The 19,680-nt window shown below is 36.4% G+C and overlaps 2 protein-coding genes across 3 annotated transcripts; one reads left to right on the top strand and one right to left on the bottom strand.

Annotated features, from left to right (window-relative positions):
* Window positions 1–9,103: 9,103 nt before the first annotated feature.
* Window positions 9,104–15,987, bottom strand: si:dkey-87o1.2 (uncharacterized protein LOC796684 homolog). The gene is made up of 5 exons (XM_067449156.1): window positions 15,721–15,987; window positions 14,805–15,102; window positions 9,666–9,720; window positions 9,438–9,555; window positions 9,104–9,326 (listed from the first exon to the last, which is right to left on the bottom strand). Exons 1-5 carry the CDS (start codon window positions 15,792–15,794, stop codon window positions 9,302–9,304), a joined length of 570 nt encoding a protein of 189 aa, XP_067305257.1. The 5' UTR covers window positions 15,795–15,987; the 3' UTR covers window positions 9,104–9,301.
* zgc:174935 (uncharacterized protein LOC796019 homolog) lies at window positions 15,664–19,091 on the top strand. Of its 2 annotated transcripts, XM_067449155.1 has the most exons (5): window positions 15,664–15,818; window positions 16,952–17,336; window positions 17,415–17,469; window positions 17,817–17,931; window positions 18,208–19,091. In XM_067449155.1, the coding sequence occupies exons 2-5, from the start codon at window positions 17,040–17,042 to the stop codon at window positions 18,347–18,349; spliced, it is 609 nt and encodes a 202-aa protein (XP_067305256.1). In that variant the 5' UTR covers window positions 15,664–15,818; window positions 16,952–17,039; the 3' UTR covers window positions 18,350–19,091. The 2 variants fall into 2 exon arrangements, with proteins under 2 accessions (XP_067305256.1, XP_067305255.1); XM_067449154.1 differs by lacking the exon at window positions 15,664–15,818 and having other exon boundaries at window positions 16,765–17,336.
* Window positions 19,092–19,680: the final 589 nt, after the last annotated feature.

Raw genomic sequence — 19,680 nt, 5'->3', positions numbered from 1 at the left:
TTCCAGAAACCAGAATGTGAAGTTGAAAGCTGAATTTGAGTGTCTCGGTCTTGCTGTTTATGAAAAAGCCCTGAAACGCAGAGAGAAGACCATACAGAGAGAGATGGAGATGTGGAATACCTCTCTCACTCAGGTCAGAGATAGGTCTTTTGTGACTTTCTTGAAAATATCTGAAAATGTTAATATATACACAAAATAGTATCTTACCCTTTTATACCTGTGGCCTGGTTTCACAGACAAGACTTAGATTAAGCCAGGTTTGGGGCTTAGTTCAATTAGGATATTTAAGTATCTTTTATACACACACACAAAAAAACCCCCACTTGAGACAAAACAATGGCATTGTTTTAAGATATTGTCAGTGAAGTTGCTTTCAGTTAAAACAGCTCAAATATACATTTTAGTCTGGGACTAGCTTAAGCTTTGTCTGTGAAACCGAGGGTAATTGTTTTAATAGGGTTAGATCACCTAACAATTTATATTCTGTCATCATTTACTCACCCTCATGATCGGTTCAAACCCATAAGACTTTTTTTTTTAATCATCAGAACACAAATCAAGATATTTGTAATGAAATCTGAGAGATTTCTGTCCCTCCATTGAAAATCCATGCAACTAAAACTAAGTTTTAAATCGAGTGGCTTAATCCAAGCACAAGCAGATCTCTCCCCCCATTGACTACCATAGTACCCCCCCCCCCCACACACACACACACACACACACTATCCCTATCCCTATTCCTGTAACAACAACTTTTTATTCGTTTTAGTCCAAATATTATAAATATGTGAAATATATCAACTACAAAGTATGGATGAACGAAGTCACCAAATCTAAATATTTAAAACAAACACCCTTTCAACATGAAATCAAGGAATGAGATCTACACTTTCCCCGCCTCTCTTCACAGCCTCTTAAGTATCCCAGGATATGTTGACTCTTTTTATGGTTAAACCGTTCAGTTATATGGATTTATTTTACAATCTCTTTATAGATGTTTTGAAGCATCAGTGTTCTGGGTGAATACACTTTCAATGGAGAGACAGAAATCTCTCAAGATTTATTGAAACTTTTATTTATTTGTGTTTCGAAAATGAAATAAGGTCTTGATTTGGATTAGGAACGATTGCAAATGAAGGCAATATTATTATGTTTGGTTAAACTAACCTTTCAAAAGAGTAGTTGTAATAACTGTTTATCATCAGTAGGGGGCAGTACAAAGACACAAGCTCAAGTCAAACTGAATCAGGAAATACAGTAGTTATTGTGGATCTGAGTGTCTTCTTATGTAAGCCAAATTTGGCCAAAAATGGTTCCGCTTTAGGTTCCTCCGGTTCATTTTCAGTGAGCAGGTTTATTTGACCATGCTACTGAGAAAGACACAATAACTGCTAGACTACGCTGACACAGACAATCCCGCAGTTCTGTCACAGATATTCAAACAGTTGCATACGACAAACAGCAGGTGTCAAATGAAGGTAGTTGGAAAATATTCAAATGACTGAATGATTTTACTTTGTTTATCCTCTTTTAATCCTGTAACAGACTGGACAAACAGAGGTTACTCTAAAGCTTATCATTAGTGTACCCATCTAAGCCGCAAACTGACAATTTAACAGAGAACAGTGCGGGAACAATACAGAGAGGGAGAGGGCGATTTTCAGTGTTTGTTAAATTCATTATTTAAGTCTGTTCAAGATTTTAAATGTATGACAAATTCCCATCAAAGTGAACATGAAGTATAGTTCAAATAATTAGAAGTATAAAAATTTAAAGCAAAATTTTAAACAATACAGTTTTTTTAAAATGGCAACTATAATAATACAAATGATTCTGTGGTGAAGTAAATACTACAGAAAAAAAGTGAGTACACGCAACAATAAAAAAAGTAAAGTCTATATTAGTACTCAATTCAAGCGTGTAGAAATTAAAGCGTAAGTATCAGCATTATAAAATTAAGTAAAACCTACTCAACTTTTCTGATACTGTGTTCCCATCATGCACTGGGGCATGAATATTTAATAAGGTCGATTTTTCACTGTTTTCCAGCTGTATTTACACTGTTTAATCATTACTTTGTTGTTAGGTTTAGCAACTTGCCATTTTGTGACATATGGAGTTCATTTTGTATTCAAAATGGCATTCAAAAACCATCCATCAAATGGTACCGTCATTGTGTACCAAGTATTCAGGTCTCAATTTTCACATTACTTCTTTTATGTAGATGTGGTGTCTGTCTACTGCACAATATCTATTGTATTACTTACTTCAAGCAAAGCATTCACGTTAAAAGCGTAGTTTAGTTCAGTGTTATATTATTTGATTAAGAAGTATTGCAAAGGAAACTTCAATACACACATTGTCTTTTAACAGGAAAATTATGTAATTTGCACAAACACTAGTCTTGTTTGATCTACGTAATAAAATTATGCACAAAAACATCTTGTTTTTTTTTAAGTAAATCAAGCAGAACATTTGTATCAGTGTGCTTGGGTTTTTAAGCATATAAAATCAATTTAAAACCATTCGTTACATTTTAAGGGGGGGGGGGTGAAACACTCAGTTTCAGTCAATCTCATGTCAATCTTGAGTACCTATAGAGTAGTATTGCATCCTTCATATCTCCGAAAAGTCGTTAGTTTTATTATATTTATTAAAGAAATATAGGCTGTACCGAGTCTTTCCGGAAAAAAATGAGCGGCTGGAGGCGTATCGAGTGGGTGGAGCTAAAGAATGAAGAGTGCGCACAAAGCGGTGACGTCCTCAAGCGTGGAGAAGAAAACGCTACACTAAATCAGATTCAAGTTCAACTAATACATATATGATCCAGAATCAGATCCGGAGGCTGAAATAAATTGAACAGGGGAAGCAACAACAGCAGGACGTCCGTCTCTGTGGTATGTACTGTATTTAGTGGCCTGTTAACATTTGTGTGTGTTTACTCGCAGTTTATGAGGACATGATTCGGTTTATGGACTATTGTATGCGACTAAACCTTAGCAGTAGCAAGCAAAACGGTTTTGCACGTCAGACTAGTGTAATGTTATACATAGAACAACAATGGAGTAACCGTTAGCGCATTTGAATGACGAAGCACGCTTTGTGAGAACGCTAGGTTTGTGTTTGGGTGGTTTTACAATAAACAAACTGACACCTATAATGGTCAGCTAAACAAATGTATTTAAACACAAACCATAGATCGCATGCTCCTTTGATAAATTAACTAACGTTATACACGATCGTGTTGTTTACTGATGTTTACTTACGCGATGATAGCCATCAGCATAGACATTTGAAGCAGTTTTACTCACCGCGCACGACCGTGAACATTTATCACTGGGACCGCTCTGTCAAAAACACACTTCTTTGGTAACTGTTGATTTGGTGAAGTCCTGTGACAGCAGTGACCGTGGAGATCCACTTTTGCGACGCGACTGAAGCGTGATGTGACGCTTCCCGTCATTTCTGCGTTCAAATCGGTTAAAATGCTTTGCTGCCTTTCCGGAATGCTGTGCTGAAGCGTTGAAGTCACCCATAGGAATAAAGTGGAGCGCGGTGCGACAGAAGTGTTCACGGACGACTGGATCTGCAGCTGAGCGAGTGTTTATGGGCGTGCATTTGCTCTCTCGCTCTAGTCACGCACGTGCGCACCCTACCGGGGTCCCATACAAGGACCTTCCGCTCAGTCGACGTCAAGCGGACCCATACTCGAAAAAAACTCTCCGAAACTTGTGAGAAACCGGAAGGAGTATTTTTGACACAGAAATACTCCATCAAACGTCCAACATTAGTTTTTGAAACTTTGTCTATGTTTAGGATGGGAATCCAAGTCTTTAACAGTGTAAAAAGCTCAGTTTGCATGAAACAGCATTTCACCCCCCCTTTAAGTTTATTATTGTTGTTATATATTAATTTTATTGTTTAATACATAATTTATTTTTTTCTGTTTCCCAACATTGTAAATCCAACAGCCAACTAAAGAATGTCAGAAAGGTTGACAGGTTTTTGTGAATCAGCTCTATTATATACCACAGCTTTTGAGAAATTGTCTCTCTTTTTGTGTTATTTGCATCGAAGGAAGATTCAAATACAGTTTTGACTTGTAAATGGTGTTGATATTGACGACAGCAGGAAAAGGTTATTATCCTATATCCTGTGTTTGTACAGGTACGGAGAGAAGCGTTACGCAGGTTGCTGGAACAGGAGAGACAACTGCACATCAGAGAGTTGAGCAAGACTGGTCTGGCCATTTATCAACAAAGAACATAAACCATTAAAAACATATTCCCATTCAGCTTTCACATTTCACAGCTTCTGCAAGGTTGTATTTGGTTGAGCTCTAGGTCTGACCATGAAACTTTCCCAAAACATACTGATAACACGCACTTTCTCTCAGTAAGAGTTTCAGACAGTATTCATCATTAGTGGCTAAAGACAAAATGTAAAGTATTGTTCACATAGGCCCGAGTGACCCCCAGCGACCTATAGGCTGTCAGGGTCAGCTAAAATAGTAAATACAGGTTTTAACTAATAAATCTCATAAGTTTAAAGTCATTCAAATCATTTGATATTTAGAAGGATACATATTGATTAATAACAACCTCAGTGGATTTAAGAATCCACCCCCTCACCTGTGATCACTTAAAATCTTATATCAAGCTCATTTTAGTTTCCTCTGTCTACACACACACTACCGAACAAAAGTCAGCACAGCGAGATCACAATACAAGACGTCTCTTATTTTCACCATGGCCACATTTGTTTGATAAAATGCAGGCTTAATAAACAAAACAAAAATATGTAATATTATCCCAGTGTTAGGTGTAATGCATTACTAATTAATTACTGTCATTTAATTACTATTCCCTTGAAAAGTATAGTAAGGGATTACTCTTAATTTTTCTGTAATTCATTTAAAGTTACTTCTGATGTAATTGCATTATAGAAATATTCTATATTCTCAATATAGTGCGATTGATAAATGTATGTTTTTAATATAAACTTCTCCCTTTTGGTCAGTTTAAGACTAATTTATTTATATTTATATTATAAATAAATAATTATATTTATATTTATTTATATTTTATATTTATTTGAAAGAATTAAATAAGCAGTTTCATGTTTATCCTTGTATTGTTTAACTGGTTGTGGTTGATATGGGGTTTAGAAAGTAATTAGTAATTACATTTTTTTACAGTGTCATTGTTACTTACATTAGTTACTATAGCAATTACTATAAATTATGCATAACACGCTAACTAACCTTAAACCAAACCCTAACCATATAGAACGTACATATATATTACTCAGTACTTAAATGTATAGTTACACAACAAAGACAATATTCTAATTAATTAAAATAAAGTATAATCAATTAATTAGTAATTGAATTACATGCACTGTTGAAAATGTAATTAGTAGCTATAATTATTACTTTTTTAGAGTAACATACCCAATGCTGTATTATACTTCAGGAATCATTCAAATATGCTGATTTAATACTCAAGAAACTTGTCTTATTATTATCATCAATAGTCAGCTTAATTTTTATATAAGCAGATCATTATAAAATTGCATGTTGGAGATAATCACCATGTTTACTAGTTCATTGCACATGTTAATGCATCATTCAAGAAATTAATTTATGGTGAACTTCTATAAAATAAATTAATTAATTAGGGGTGACCCCGAATAGTCGAAGATTCGATGCATTAATATGCAGAGCCAGATTCGACCACCGATCTCACAGTCGAATCTTTGTGAGTGTTATGAAACAAGGATCATACCATTTTGGCAATATGGGGGTGCTCAATATTTAGTTCACCCAAAAATGAAATTGATGTCATTAATGACTCACCGTAATGTCGTCCCCCCCGTAAGACCTCCGTTCATCTTCAGAACACAGTTAAGACCTTTTATATTTAGTCCGAGAGCTTTTCTGTTCCTTCATGAAAGTGTATGCACACTATAGGCTGTCCATGTCCAGAAAAGTAATGAAAACATAATCAAAGTAGTCCATATGTGACATCAGTTAGTTAATTAAAATTTCTTGCAGCATCGAAAATATATTTTGGTCCAAAAATAACAAAAAAACGGCAATGTTATGTGATTTCTGCAGTTTGGCACGCGATCCGAATCATGACTCAATCCGCTGATTCATGACCGTTTGAATCTTTATTTGAGGATTGAAAACAAACGCGGAAGAGAAGACAATGCTGAATAAAGTCGTAGTTTTTGTTATTTTTTGAATATAAAATATCTTAACTGTGTTCTGAAGATGAACGGAGGTCTTACGGGTGTGGGACGACATTAGGGTGAGTCATTAATGACATCAATTTCATTTTTGGGTGAAATGAAACGGGACACGAACCTCAGCGCCTTCGAACACGTTTTCAATGAGTGTACACACACTGGCGGCGGCCGGAAGTTTAAAATCCTGTTGCGCCATAGAGCGCCATTTCAAGGTTTTATATTACATTTATATTATATTTCCCTCAAATCGTCAATGTACATACTGATTTCACCCTGTGCTACAAGATACACCTATCCTGCAGCTCTTCTGTCAGAAGGAGATTCAAAATTGAGCTCTCGCGTATGTGCTCGTCCGGTGTGAGATACCTGAGACGCTGCTGAGCTTCGTGTCCGGTGTTCGAACCCCTTTAGGTATAATCGGCTTAAGAATTTGCATGTAAATGCACTCAAAGTTTTCTTTTCCTCTCTAGGCAGGTATTTTTTTAGGTTTATTTATCAAAATATTCTTTTATATATTTGTGTGATGTTCTGAATTTCGATCGCAGCTTTAAAATGTTATGAGAATGTTTATCCACCACATTTAAACCTAAATAAGAAAGCTATTGTCAGTTCGTCTGCCAGTTGGCAGGCAGTTTTGGTTACTTTATTAAAAGTTGTTGCTGTGTGCACTGTGCAGTGTAAATCCTTAGTCGGGGACACCCCTAGAATGAATTACGGTCACCTAAAAAAAAACTATTCCTGTGTTTGATATTCAGGAATTACAGGTTCCTGTCATTGCTGTTGGGCGATCTATTGTGTTCTTTAGAAAGAAAAGGAAGGCAAACACTGTTCACATAAGAGCAGGACTGTATCCTTTCCTAACAACACAATTAGACATGAAGAAAAATAGTAGCACTGGTAAATATGTACGTTCCCACCCTGAAGATCCTACATTAAGCAACTCCAATCATAAGTTAAGGTGTATAAGGTGACTCAAGTTACTAGAGACTGACTGATACACCATGAATGTGGATAAACAAGTTAACAGAACTAGAATAATGGGACTTACACATTTGTTCACATAATGCGGTCATATTAAAAAGCTTACAATGCAAGTACAATGAAATTAAAACCGCCAAATATGCTTCTAAGACCAAGGATTGTTTTAAATACTTGTACATAACCTTTATCATGACAATAAAACTTGTTAAACCTCCTCCAGTCTGTTTCTTTAGATGAGCAGAACAGACACACCCCATCCTCAAACTTGAATAGTGTGCTAAACAGAAGACTTAATTCTCCAAATAATTTTTGGTTTAAGCCGTTGCTGATTGCTCAAGTGAAATGATGCAATACAAGAAACTTTATAAGCACTCTACAAGGGTCAGTTACACTGTATGATGAGCAAATAGACAGTACCAGAGTCATTTCCTTTGTTTGCAAAAGCATATGCTCTGGAAGTGCAAAATGAATAATGAATTTAAATAGGAAATGTTCGAAGTAAACGCAAGATATGTAATCAGATTACTTATTTCAAGTAACTAGTACACATTAACTTTAGAAATGCAAGTGACTTTGTTTCCCCATGTATTGTTTTACACCTCTCCTGTCCCAATGTTGAGGGAGATCTATAATAAAGTGCAGAGGCGTTGTGTGCACTGTGTAAACATAATGGATATTGGAGTTGTAGACTAAATGTGAGCAGACATTTACTCATCTCACTTGCACAAAAACAGATTCTGTATCCCTCAAAATAATAGTAAAATGCAAACTCAGCCATTCAACTTTTAAATGAAAAAAAAAATAAACATAATAATACACTGCCTTGATTAAAATGTATCAGTGTCATGTGACTAGTGTGAACGGTCACATGACCAGATCAGTTTTCTTCCTGCATGCACATCTAGATGATTTCGGGTGTTTCTCAAACAGAGGGCTGCATTCTACCGAGACTAGTGGGCTAGTGTCCTCCTCAGCAATTTAGCTAAAGCTAGAATGAGACGGTCTAGTAACCACGTCACACGTTCCCATCCCGCGGTGACATTTAAAAAAAAAAAAAAACTTTGTTATAAATCTTTATTATATGCAATACAGTGAATGACAGACGTCTGCGCTCTCCCGGTGGCTTATGTTATTGTTAGCTTAGTGTTAGTGATTAATTTAAAGATAACATCTACGCTTTCATGTCCGAAAACATTATTTTTTGTCTCATTTCTAAAAATACTGATTTTCAGTCAAATTAATTTTTACAGCTGTCTGACTTTGAGATGGTTAGTCCAAACCAGCCGTTCGCTGTAGGCTTTGAAAGGGAACTTCTGTTAAAAATATCTCGCTTGCCATTGAACTTTGAGCTTCATAATTTTACAGGTATAATTTATGCTCTAACAGCAACATTACACACTAACTAAAGTTTGAAAGATGGAATCGCGAAGAACTGGACCTTTAAACATTTAAACATCATATAAATCAAAACGATCTAATGTTACTGAATGAAATGTGGACCCAAGATGAGCTATAGGGCTGTGCAAGCATTAGGGGTGTTCATAGACTCGATCTACTCCATCTGCGTTTGATTATCACTCTGAATCTGATCTGGATACAGTTTTTCACAAAAACATGATTTTTTTCAGCTTTTTGTTCAAAATGTTGCTTTTTTTATGAAACTTACCCACATTCAAGTGCTAATAAAAAAAGGAATGCATGAAGCTAGAATAAAACATTCAGGATCAGCTCATTCTTTTGATATATGGCATGCTAAGATAGAAAATATTCTATGGGCCATTACATTTTTGTTAAAATGGTCAAAACTGGCAACTTTTTTTTTTTTTTTTTTTTTTAACATTGGTGGGAAAAGAGTTAAGAAAACTTTTGAGTCTTTTTTTTCACATCAGTCTTAATTACACATTTATTTAGTGCATTGTTCACAAAGTAGCACATCCACACGTTATTTAATGAAATAACATTTTAAAAAATCAAATAAGGTGTGAAGAAAAAAAAAATATATATATATACTACACAACCCCATCCAGAAAAATATTCCTGAGCGCTCCATTAGCCTTCTGAAATCCCTTCACAGTGCAATTGCGCACAACTTCCTATAAACAGACAAGCAAAAGGACTTTGTAAAAAAAAATCTTTGAAATTATACACAACATAACTATTACAGGTTATAATCAATTGAATAGACTCAAATCAACCACTCTTACTTTGCCTCTTCATTTGCAACATCCACGAATTTGCAGATCTTCACGTCTCTTTCTAGAATGCTCTTTTTTAGTCCCAGAATCTCATCCTGAGCTTTCTTCTTCTCAGCTTCTTGGTCTCCTGCAGAGGAACAAGGGAGAGAGTGAAACGAAAACATTGACAATGAGCATTATATTATCCACAAACCTTCTGACACTACAGTTCTTTAAATAAAGATTACGCATATGTACCCTTTAATTTCTTAAGTGCTTCTTTTGCGTCATTGCTCTTCTTCTCTAAAGTACCCTGAAACAGACAGAAAGACAGTGTGAGAGCACATACGTGTATGGTTTATACAGTATGGGCAGACAAAACAGGAACACAGGGCTCAGTTTAACAAAGAACACTGCAATAGACCAAATCACCAAAAGTGATTTGCATATACACTGTAAAACATCCACTGCGGCGATGTTATAAAAACACTGTAAAGAATCCTGAAACATTTTCACATATTGCACATTCCATCTGTCAAGAGACTGTCAAGATATATTATGAAGCATTTAAAATAGAGCAAATAGAAGCCTAAAAGCAAAAGTTCACAGTAAAACATGAATATTGTGAAATATTGCAATTTAAAACATATTTTAAAATGTAATGCATGTTGGTGGCTGTATATAAAGCGCATGATGAAGTAGTGTCCAAAAGAAAGTCATTTATTACCAAAGAAAACAAACACAATGTCGATCACAGGGGAGATAACTCACTCTTCCGCAAAGGATAAAACACTGGTGTTTAAACAATACAGGACAATGAACTGACTGTAACTGTGGGCATATGTGCAAAGGGCAAACAAAGGAGTTAACAAGTTTATTAACAAGGTAACAAGCAAATGGGGTAGGAATGGAAAGAGAAAACAGAACATAACCCTGACACTGAATGCAAAGCTACATTTTCAGAATCATTACTCCAGTCTTTAGTGTTACACGATCCTTCAGAAATCATTCTATTATGCTCATTTTTTCTCTTCTTTTTTTAAGGAATACTTCATAATTGTCCTTTACTTCTAATAATGATAATGAAAATAGTAAGCGCGGCTGATTTTAATGGATGAATGTTCGCATATTTATTTAACTGTATAAAATAGCTTAAAAAGGAATGAAATTCAACAAGAAATCAAAAAGATTGCTGTATTGCCAAAGAGTCACATCTCAAAACTAGATACTCTCACAGTTTCGTAACATTAAATATGATCATATAGTGTGGAAATATAATCATTCTGTGCCGCTGTAAATCTTTCAGGAAAACTTCCTGATGTTCCTAATACACTGTTAATCGCTTACGCTTTTGGGTTGATAAATATTTGAAGCATAAAACGTATATCCATGTATGAATGTACGATATAAATCATACAGTATTCATACACATAGTTGTGTTTTTATATATCTGCTATTATTGTGGATTTCTGAACTTTTGTTTTATTTGGGGTCAATTGTTCCTTTTTTTACTGTGTATGTTTTGTCATCCCCTTTTTCTCTACACATGTTAAAATGTACAACTATGTTCTGACATGTTATAATATGTGGAGAAACATAAATAAAACGAGGGGGTAAAGAAAAAAAGAGAAATGACTAATTCCGGTGTTGAGGGAAGGGGCATCGGACTGGGGGTAAAACCAGTACTGCTGACCAGGGCACCAAGGGGAGAGAGGGCCCTTGAAAAATCTGGAATATATTTTAACATGGAACATAAGGACCCATCAGGACTGCCTATGCATAAGGCCTGGGATCTTGTGTTACACCCTTGGTTGGTTGTGGGTAACACATTACAAGCATTGTGAGATATGTAATCAGATCACTTTGTCATGTAACTTGTAGAAAAATAGATTACTTTTAAATTTAGAACAAAATATCTGAGTTACTTTTTCAAACAAGTAATGCAAACTACTTCGTTTTCCCATTCATCACCGAGACCTCTCCTGTCCGGCTGTGTAAACATGATGGTTATTGTAGATCTACAGTAGAGTAGCACACATTTACTCATCTCACTTACACAAAAACAGATTCAGTATTACTCAAAATAAATGAAAACAGTGACATGCAGACTCAGAATATTATGCAAACATTAGATGTTAAACTACACAAATATACTAAATGCTTTTAATCTCACTATATTAACCAACATCTTTGCTGAGGATCCAATTTCACCATAATAAGGAAAAATGACTTTAGTGAGTTTTTTTATTGCTGAAGTAAGGGTGTTGAACTTTCTTCTCCTGTCCTATTCTTCTGAAGTCCAGAACAGCAGAACAGCTGAACGGTTTGTTTGAGCTGCGCCCTCTAATATGCAGAACTGAATTTGCATTTGCTTTAGGTGTGAACAGGCCCAGGTGAACATTTGCCAAAATATAACTTTTTTAGAAATAAGTAATCCCAGATCAGACAAGTAAAAAAATAAACATTACTTTCCAAAAAAAGTGACCAAGTAATGCTATTAGTTACTTTTTTATGGAGTAAGGCAATATTATAATGCATTATATACATGCATAATATTATATAATGCATTTTTTTAAGTAACTTTCATTCAGCAAGGACGCATAAAATGTATCAAACATGGCTGGGAGTGTCAGACACATGCAACAATGAACAATTAAACAGACTTTAAGATGATTTTAGGCAAAAAAGCTGAAAAATGCATTGTAGTCTATGGGAATTTCATGTTTTGTTCTATTGAAGTGCCACCTAGAGGCACAATCCTATCGTTTTGTGTGTGTCTTTGGAGCCTATACATGCATGTCAATTTTGGTGAAAATCTCTCATTTCGTTTTGGAGTTATAGACATTTATATAAAAACATAAATGACTGACACCTGTCTTTGATTGAATTTTACTACCCCCTAATATCAATATTTTGATATTTGGCCAGTATTAAAATGCTATAGACCCATGTTTTCAAACTTCTGACGCTGGTTTCGTCTTGATCGGACTAGCGGTTTCGAAGATATCAGCTAATGTTTTATAAGCGTTTATTTACAACGCTCCACAAACCATATGCAGAAACCAAGTCATTGGACTTTGCAAAAATTCAGGAAACTAAAAAATGTACTCCCATGAAAATAACCACAGAACCACACCCAAAGTTATGAGCATGTGAAGAAATAAATTATCCCCTAGGTGGCGCTGTTTCAAAACTTCTCAGGCTCCTTCAGGGTATTGTGCTGATGACCCATACCGAGTTTCCTAACAATCTGTTCATGTGTTCATAAAATACAGCATTTTAGCACATAATTCAAAATGGGCGATATGGTAAAATCAGATATCACTCGACTCTGCATGACATCCCGAATCTAACGAGACCACTTTTATGATTGGACAAACAGTTCTGAAGTTATAAGCAAAAATAGCCATTTTTCGTGTCTTCGGACCAGTAGGTGGCGCTGTGCCAAAACACTGCAGGTCAGTTCAGGTTATGCTTCTGATGACACGTACCAAGTTAGGTCTGACTGCGATTAAACGCTGCAGAAGAGCTACATAATTTGTTTGCGCACTTATCAAAAACGATTTGACGATTTAACATGAATCCCATTAACATTATTTGTCAGCATGGTCTGAAGATTATCTTTTTCAATTTTTGTGAAATCAGAGCAACGTCTTGAGGAATTTGAAAAAGTAGGAAAATTTACATGATAGAAAATAAAGTCAACGGGGGAGCCAAGCAATCAAAGGGAAAAAATTATTTAGTTTCTAGTCCTTAGGCTGTGTTTTTTAGCCAGCAGAAAACGCTAAGCGCTCTGCTGAAAACACCTCGCTGTGAGCGCTTGAGAGCGTTTTGGCAGGCAGCGTTTTTTTTTTTTCTTCAGTTGAGACTCTTTGCTTGTTATGATACGGAAAATCCACGGAAGTCTTACTAATTTCACAGGTAGTTTGTTTCTGTATTGGTTCTATATAAAACTGCAGATCCAATGTAAAGTATTTGCTCTGGCTTTTGTTTTAAATCATTTTGTTCCGTTATTATTGCTTGTTTTCATCTGATGACGACACGCAGAATGTTGTATTTGTCCCGCCCCTCCTCCACTGTGATTGGACGGCTGGGTGAAGAGTGACAGTGATGAGCGCTGTGTTTTACTCAAAGTTGAACATTCTTCAACTCTCGGCGACCAGTTAAAAAAATGCTGCGCGCTCAGCGCTTGAGCGTGAAATACTCGCTCAGCGCCTCGTTGCGCTCCAGCCGTTCTAAAAACGCGGCGCTCTCATTGAAAACAATTGAAAACGCCAGCCAGCAGCGTGAAAAAACGCTTTGGTGGACACATGGCCTTAGGGTTCAAAAGTTATTAGCATAAATATGAGTGAAACTTTGGACAGTTGGTGGCGTCAGATAGTTTGTTTTAGAGACTCCAAAATTGGTGTGGTTAGTATTGGTACTGAGCTCTATCCGTGTACCAAATTTCACAATTTTCCTGCAAACGGTTTTATTGGCTGCCATAGACTCCAATCAACGCTTTTCACAGACTGTGATGACACGTTTTAACGATCATCAATATGGTAAATCTTTTTTTGTATTTTCATTTTTTTTATTTTTTTTTTATTTTTATGTATGTACATATATGACACTAATAGTTTGTATTACCGGTATATTACTTTTGCATTAAATTACAAAAAACAACTTACCGCTGCTGTGAGGGTGTTTCTAATACAGTGTCTATGGGAGTGACGATAAAAATAACATCTTTCTCTCTTTTCACTGTCGTTATTATCAATCTCTCTTTTGGGAAGTTGTGAAATCACTATTGTTGCATTTTTCTTTTACTATTCTCTCATTCACCGCTATAAAAGTTAACCCAACTATGACTACTTCCACTCTGAGAAACCTGGAAATGTGAAAAGGGTCTGTGGTGGGAATAATAATAATAAGAAGAAGAAGAAGAAGAAGAAGAAGAAGAAGAAGAAGAAGAAGAAGAAGAAATCAAATTATTTCGGTGCTTGGCCCCTAATTACAATTTAAAATATATTAAAATAGAAAACAGGTATCTTTAGACTACAATACTATTTCACAATATTACAGGTTTTACTGTTTTCTTCATCAAATAAATGCAATGCAGCCTTTGGGGAGCACATCAAAAAAAAAAATCTCCACCAAAACTGTTAAACAGTAGTGTTTATAGCATTCAAGGCCGCAGTACATAAACTTATCAAAAGTATTTAATGTCACCTACCCTCATATCATTAACAAAAGAGCAAAAAGGAGTAGCTTCATGCAAAGGCCAAGAAAAATACAGCAGTATTTGATTCGAGTTTGTGATTAATTTAAAGTGAATCAATCAAAATCCAGTTCTATTACTTAAATCAGAAAATCACTTGCTGCTCAACTGCTACAAGATTATTTATACTAGCCTACCGTTTCAGTTTTGCAGGTGCCAAGTTCCTTTTCAGAATCAGAGGTGCCTTTCTTAATGTCTTCCATCTGTTTTTTGAGCTGATCCCTCTGTGTGTTCAGTGCATTAAGCTTTTTATTGAGCTCCTCCACTTTCGTCTTAGCTTCCATAATGCCATCCTCCTTCAACTTCACCTGTTCACTGGAAACAACGATGCGTGTTTTCAGGTTGCGGATATTGAGCTCCTGCTGTACAGCCTGGTAGATTATAATCAGCAGCGCACATAGGGCCAGGAAAACCATTGCCGATAAGCCTCTCATCCTGAGGGAATAAAGGGAGGAAGAAAGAAGACCAAAAGTGTTCCTCAGGGGACAGCTGATTTTGTTTTCTCTCTCTATCTGTAGACAGTCACTTGGTTCTCATGAAAGGAGCGCCTATGCTGTTGAATGAAACTGACGCAGCTCCCTGTCTTGTCTTCCTGAAAATCATTCGATCTGTGCCAGAGACAGGTAAGCCTGTCTTACCTGTACAACTGGATGTCTGGGTTTAGGCACACAAATGTGTGCGCGCGAGCGTGTGTGTTATAGAGAGAAACCTTAACACTTCCTTCCCTGACCAACTTTTCCACTCTCTCTCCACCCACTTTTGTTTTTTCAAAGCAAAATGGGAAAAACAATAGGCTATGACATAAAGTCTCAGTCATTTTGTTCACATCAAATTATATAGGCTCCCTTTCTAAGCCCTCCCTTATCCCTCATACAACCACCCAAAATGGTTACAGGCGTGGCATTATAAAACGCAGCAAATTTCGTAAATCATTACAGGTGGTTAAACAGGATGAACCGGGATACTCTTGTTTGCATGACTTAACCAACATGTCAAACTGTCGTCTGAGTAGGCCATCGAAACCCCTCTTTTTTCCCCAGCCGTGTTGCTCACCTAGTTCGTTGAGGTTTCAATACTCTACTGTGAAGGCTTGGTTCGCCAGATGTGAAAATTATTTTGTCCATCATTGTACTTGGATTTTAAGTTAAGTGGTAAGTTTCAGACGTGGCTTAAAAGAAGAATTTCTTCTATATCTGACAAGAATTTACTCTACTTGTGGTATAAGCGACTTGGACGGCCGACGTGGTCGAACCTGTCGGAACGAGCGTCCTCGCGTCAACAACTCACTGAACCGAATCATTGAACGGAGAATCATTTCTGTCGGACTTGAACATGTCCAATTTATGCTAAACTGCGAAAAGAAACGAATGAGAGCAATAAGTGAAAGAGGATTTGACTGAAATGAGGCTTACTTAGCAGAATATTAAATAAACGTATTGGAAATAGGCATTGAATGAGAGATTTGCGAACACAGTCAAAACCATTGTATTTTCACACAGTGGTCGATGAGATTGAGTCTATTTGTCCATAAGCAATTTTCTCTAAATGAACGAATACATCAATAAATTGTATTATCATGCAAAGAGCCAGAATCACTTATACAAAGATTCAGTTTTTTATTCGTAGATGTTTGGAAGATTTTACAGATATTTGTTCATGATAGCATTTAGGCTATTGCTAAAATCATGCTGAATTTTCTGGGATTTTACAGTATTTTCTGATGTATGGAATAGGGATAAAAAACATGTCAACAAAATAAAACAATAATTTTGATCCTGGCTTTATACAGTACTCAGATTTCTGTGACACATAGCCTACAGTATTAGCCTATAACAAATAATAATTGTGAAAAACAAAATAAACAAACTAAAAAAAAAAAGTAAAACGTATCAAAAGTTCAAACCACACATATAGGCTTCTGTGTATCTGTATCCATGACGTACATTATTTGCTGAATCAGTTTAACCAGATCATTGAAACGAACTGTTCGAAAGAACCGATTCGGGGAGATGAGTCGGACCATCCATCAAGCGTAACGTCTTACGTCTTAATTGCTCGACCTCACACCAATGCGTTTGGGGGTGGGTGGGTGTGGTTTGTCACATGTGGGCTGTGTTACCTGTAACGTCGGCTCCACTCCTTTCAAGCACCGCTCAGGTGAACAGGTATTGCGTTAAAAGAAATCTAACCAGGAAGGAAGCCATTTGAGGATAGTTTACTTAGGCTATTTTTGCATTTTTACATTTTAGCTCTTCAACATAATGCCAAAGCATTCGTGTTTTAGGAGGTGTTAGAATCGGTGACATCTGTGCACCTGCTAGCGCGAGAGACAGGATCTAAATCCGGTCCAGCTTCCTCTTGAGACCTCCATCATGAAGTTTCCTGCCCTGCTGTTGGGTTTTCTCTTGGTGTGCAGTCTGGGCATCGCTGGCTACATCCATTCCAGACGAAAGCTGGAACTGCATCTGAATAAACAGGCTTCATTTCTAGATATTAAATTCAGAGTGACCAGAGATGTTCTAGGAGAATACAAAGAGCAGTTTATCCAGTCAAACACACAGTTGGAAAAGTCTACGACAGAGGTGGACACTCTAACCAAAGACCTGACCCAAGTTAAGAGCTTAGCGGCTCAGAAAACGAGTGACTTTGATATCTGTAAAGGACACAAGGTGAGTTGAATAAGGGGATATTTGTTTATACAATTATCAGACTTAATTTTTATTCTCTTTAATGGATTTCTTCTCCAGAAACAATACACAGATGAAATTGCTGCTTCAGAATCAGAGACTAAACATATTCAGGGTGAGTTCATTTTCAATTTTAAAAGGAAGACTTTGTGGAAATGTCTGGTGTTAAAAAAACCGATATATATGTTCACATTGCACTGTATTGTATCTCTGATTAACTAGGCAAAAAAACCCCATAACAATACTGCCCCCCGGCGGCAACAAATGTAAATAACTGATAGGCTACATAGGCCTGATGTTAGTCGCTGAGTATTGAAATTAAGCAATTTATCTCTGTTAAAGTGGTTGACAATAGGCTACATTTTGTACACCAGGGACCTGCTTGTAGGCAGCATTATTGTATATGTATGTAATGTGCGTGTGTTTATGTTTTATGTATTTATTTCTGTCTTCTGTACCTAGATGAGTTAGTGAAGGCCAAGAACCATTGGGAAGCGGATGTTGCTTTTTTAAAAAAACAATTGGAGCAGGAGAGCACACTCTGCAAGTACATCGACAAGGCATCTGAGGAGGGAAAGTGAGTGCATTTGTATAACAGAATGATTTATGGATCTCCAATCTAATTTAACTGTCAGAAAAAGTGGCTAAATATGTGCAGAACTTGATTGCCAGTCCTTCTGTTCTGTTCACAATGTACATATTAACCTGAGACCTTTAAAGAGGATTTTACATTGTTACATATAAACATACTTTTTTTGTTATTACTTTTTTATGTAACATAAATAGGAAATGAACAAAGAGTATTTCTGCTGAGCGTTAACATTGCTTAAAAATACTCCTTTACTTCTCCAAGGAAACTTTGTAACATAATTGAAGAGCCGCCAAAGCCCAAGGAACCACAAGCAGACAAAGCCAACCCTGAAGAAAAACCAGAAGAACTGAAACCGGAGGAAAAAAAAGGTGATGCTGAACAGCCAAAAGTAAACGTGCAGTGAAGAAAAAACAAGTGGATTGAGTTTGTGTTTGTGTTTGGGAGACGGAGAACAATACCATGCCAGCGTCCCCTGGGGAACGGTATAGGAAGATTAGCTAAGGCTGAACATCTTGCTTGGGTTGATCTCCGACATTCCAGACGTCCATCAATCGGCAGACACACACTTTCTCAACTCTGTGCACGCAAACCTGGGTTTGAAGTTTGACTGATGACATTGCGGTCTGTAATATTTCTGCTCTGTTTTCTGACAAATAATTGGTTTAAAAGAAATAAGGGATGATAAAGGTTATATTGACCACATCAGTTGCATATCTCCTATATATCAATTGCATTTTGTTGTCCAATTTACCAACAATTAAGTTATGTAAAATTTTCTTGGATCATTTTTTTTCTTTCCTTTTTTATACACACAGTCAGGTTTCTTTGCTTTCTGGGCGTGTTTGTCTTTTTAAAAATTCTTTATTGCCCCTGTTACAGTGTCATCATGACCCTCCCTCAGGCTCATGCATACATGTCCGCTTGTATCGACCAATGGGAAAGCTCTGACCCTCTTACTGTCACTCCTATTTATCTTCACTCTGTTTACCTCAGTTACTATTGTTATATAGTCCTAACAAAACTGAGCTTCAGTGGAGCCGCTGTGAAGTTCAAAGAGTTGCTCTTCAGTGTCCTTTGTTATAAGTTTTGGTTTTAGGCTGAAATATTGTGATGTTTAATAGAAATAAAGGCAGCGTTTGATTTGACATTTCCTTTTATATGTTCTTCCAGTAAGTTTTTACTGCTGTCATTCTAGGTTGTTTAACCAGTTTGATGGGTATGTAAAAAAATAAATTAAAAAGGCAGTTTGAGACGAAACATAATATACAGCACCAACTTTCTGATAAATCTTCGGCAGTATTTATAGTTGTGTTAAACGGAACTGGAATATTCCAGGTTTAATAGAAGTTAAGCTCAATAAAGAGCCGACATGGCATGAGATCAACAGAAAACAACTGTTTTATGTCAAATATATTATTCAGGACAGTACTCATTAAAAAAAATAACATGCATTTTGTATGATCCCTCTAATTTTGTTAAAAACTTCACATTTTCACAGATTCTGCAAGGGGTGTGTATACTTTTGAGCAAGAATGCTATATTCAGTGGTGTTTGGTGTCTCTTTATAAAGGCTGAGCACTAACCGTTATTCACACACTTGAACCAGAAGGAAATGCGATGCATTAAGAGAGCCGCGTTTCCTTCTGGAGCATCAGTGAATGCGAACCTTTTTAATAGTTGTGCTTGAGTCCCTCAGTTGTCCTCAGTGGGAAAAGATAAAACTCAAAATCACAG

This window comes from Pseudorasbora parva, chromosome 7, assembly GCF_024679245.1.
Source record: "Pseudorasbora parva isolate DD20220531a chromosome 7, ASM2467924v1, whole genome shotgun sequence".
NCBI lineage: Eukaryota > Metazoa > Chordata > Actinopteri > Cypriniformes > Gobionidae > Pseudorasbora > Pseudorasbora parva.
The sequence above is the reverse complement of the archived record's forward strand: the minus strand, read 5'-3'. Positions and strand labels throughout refer to the sequence as shown.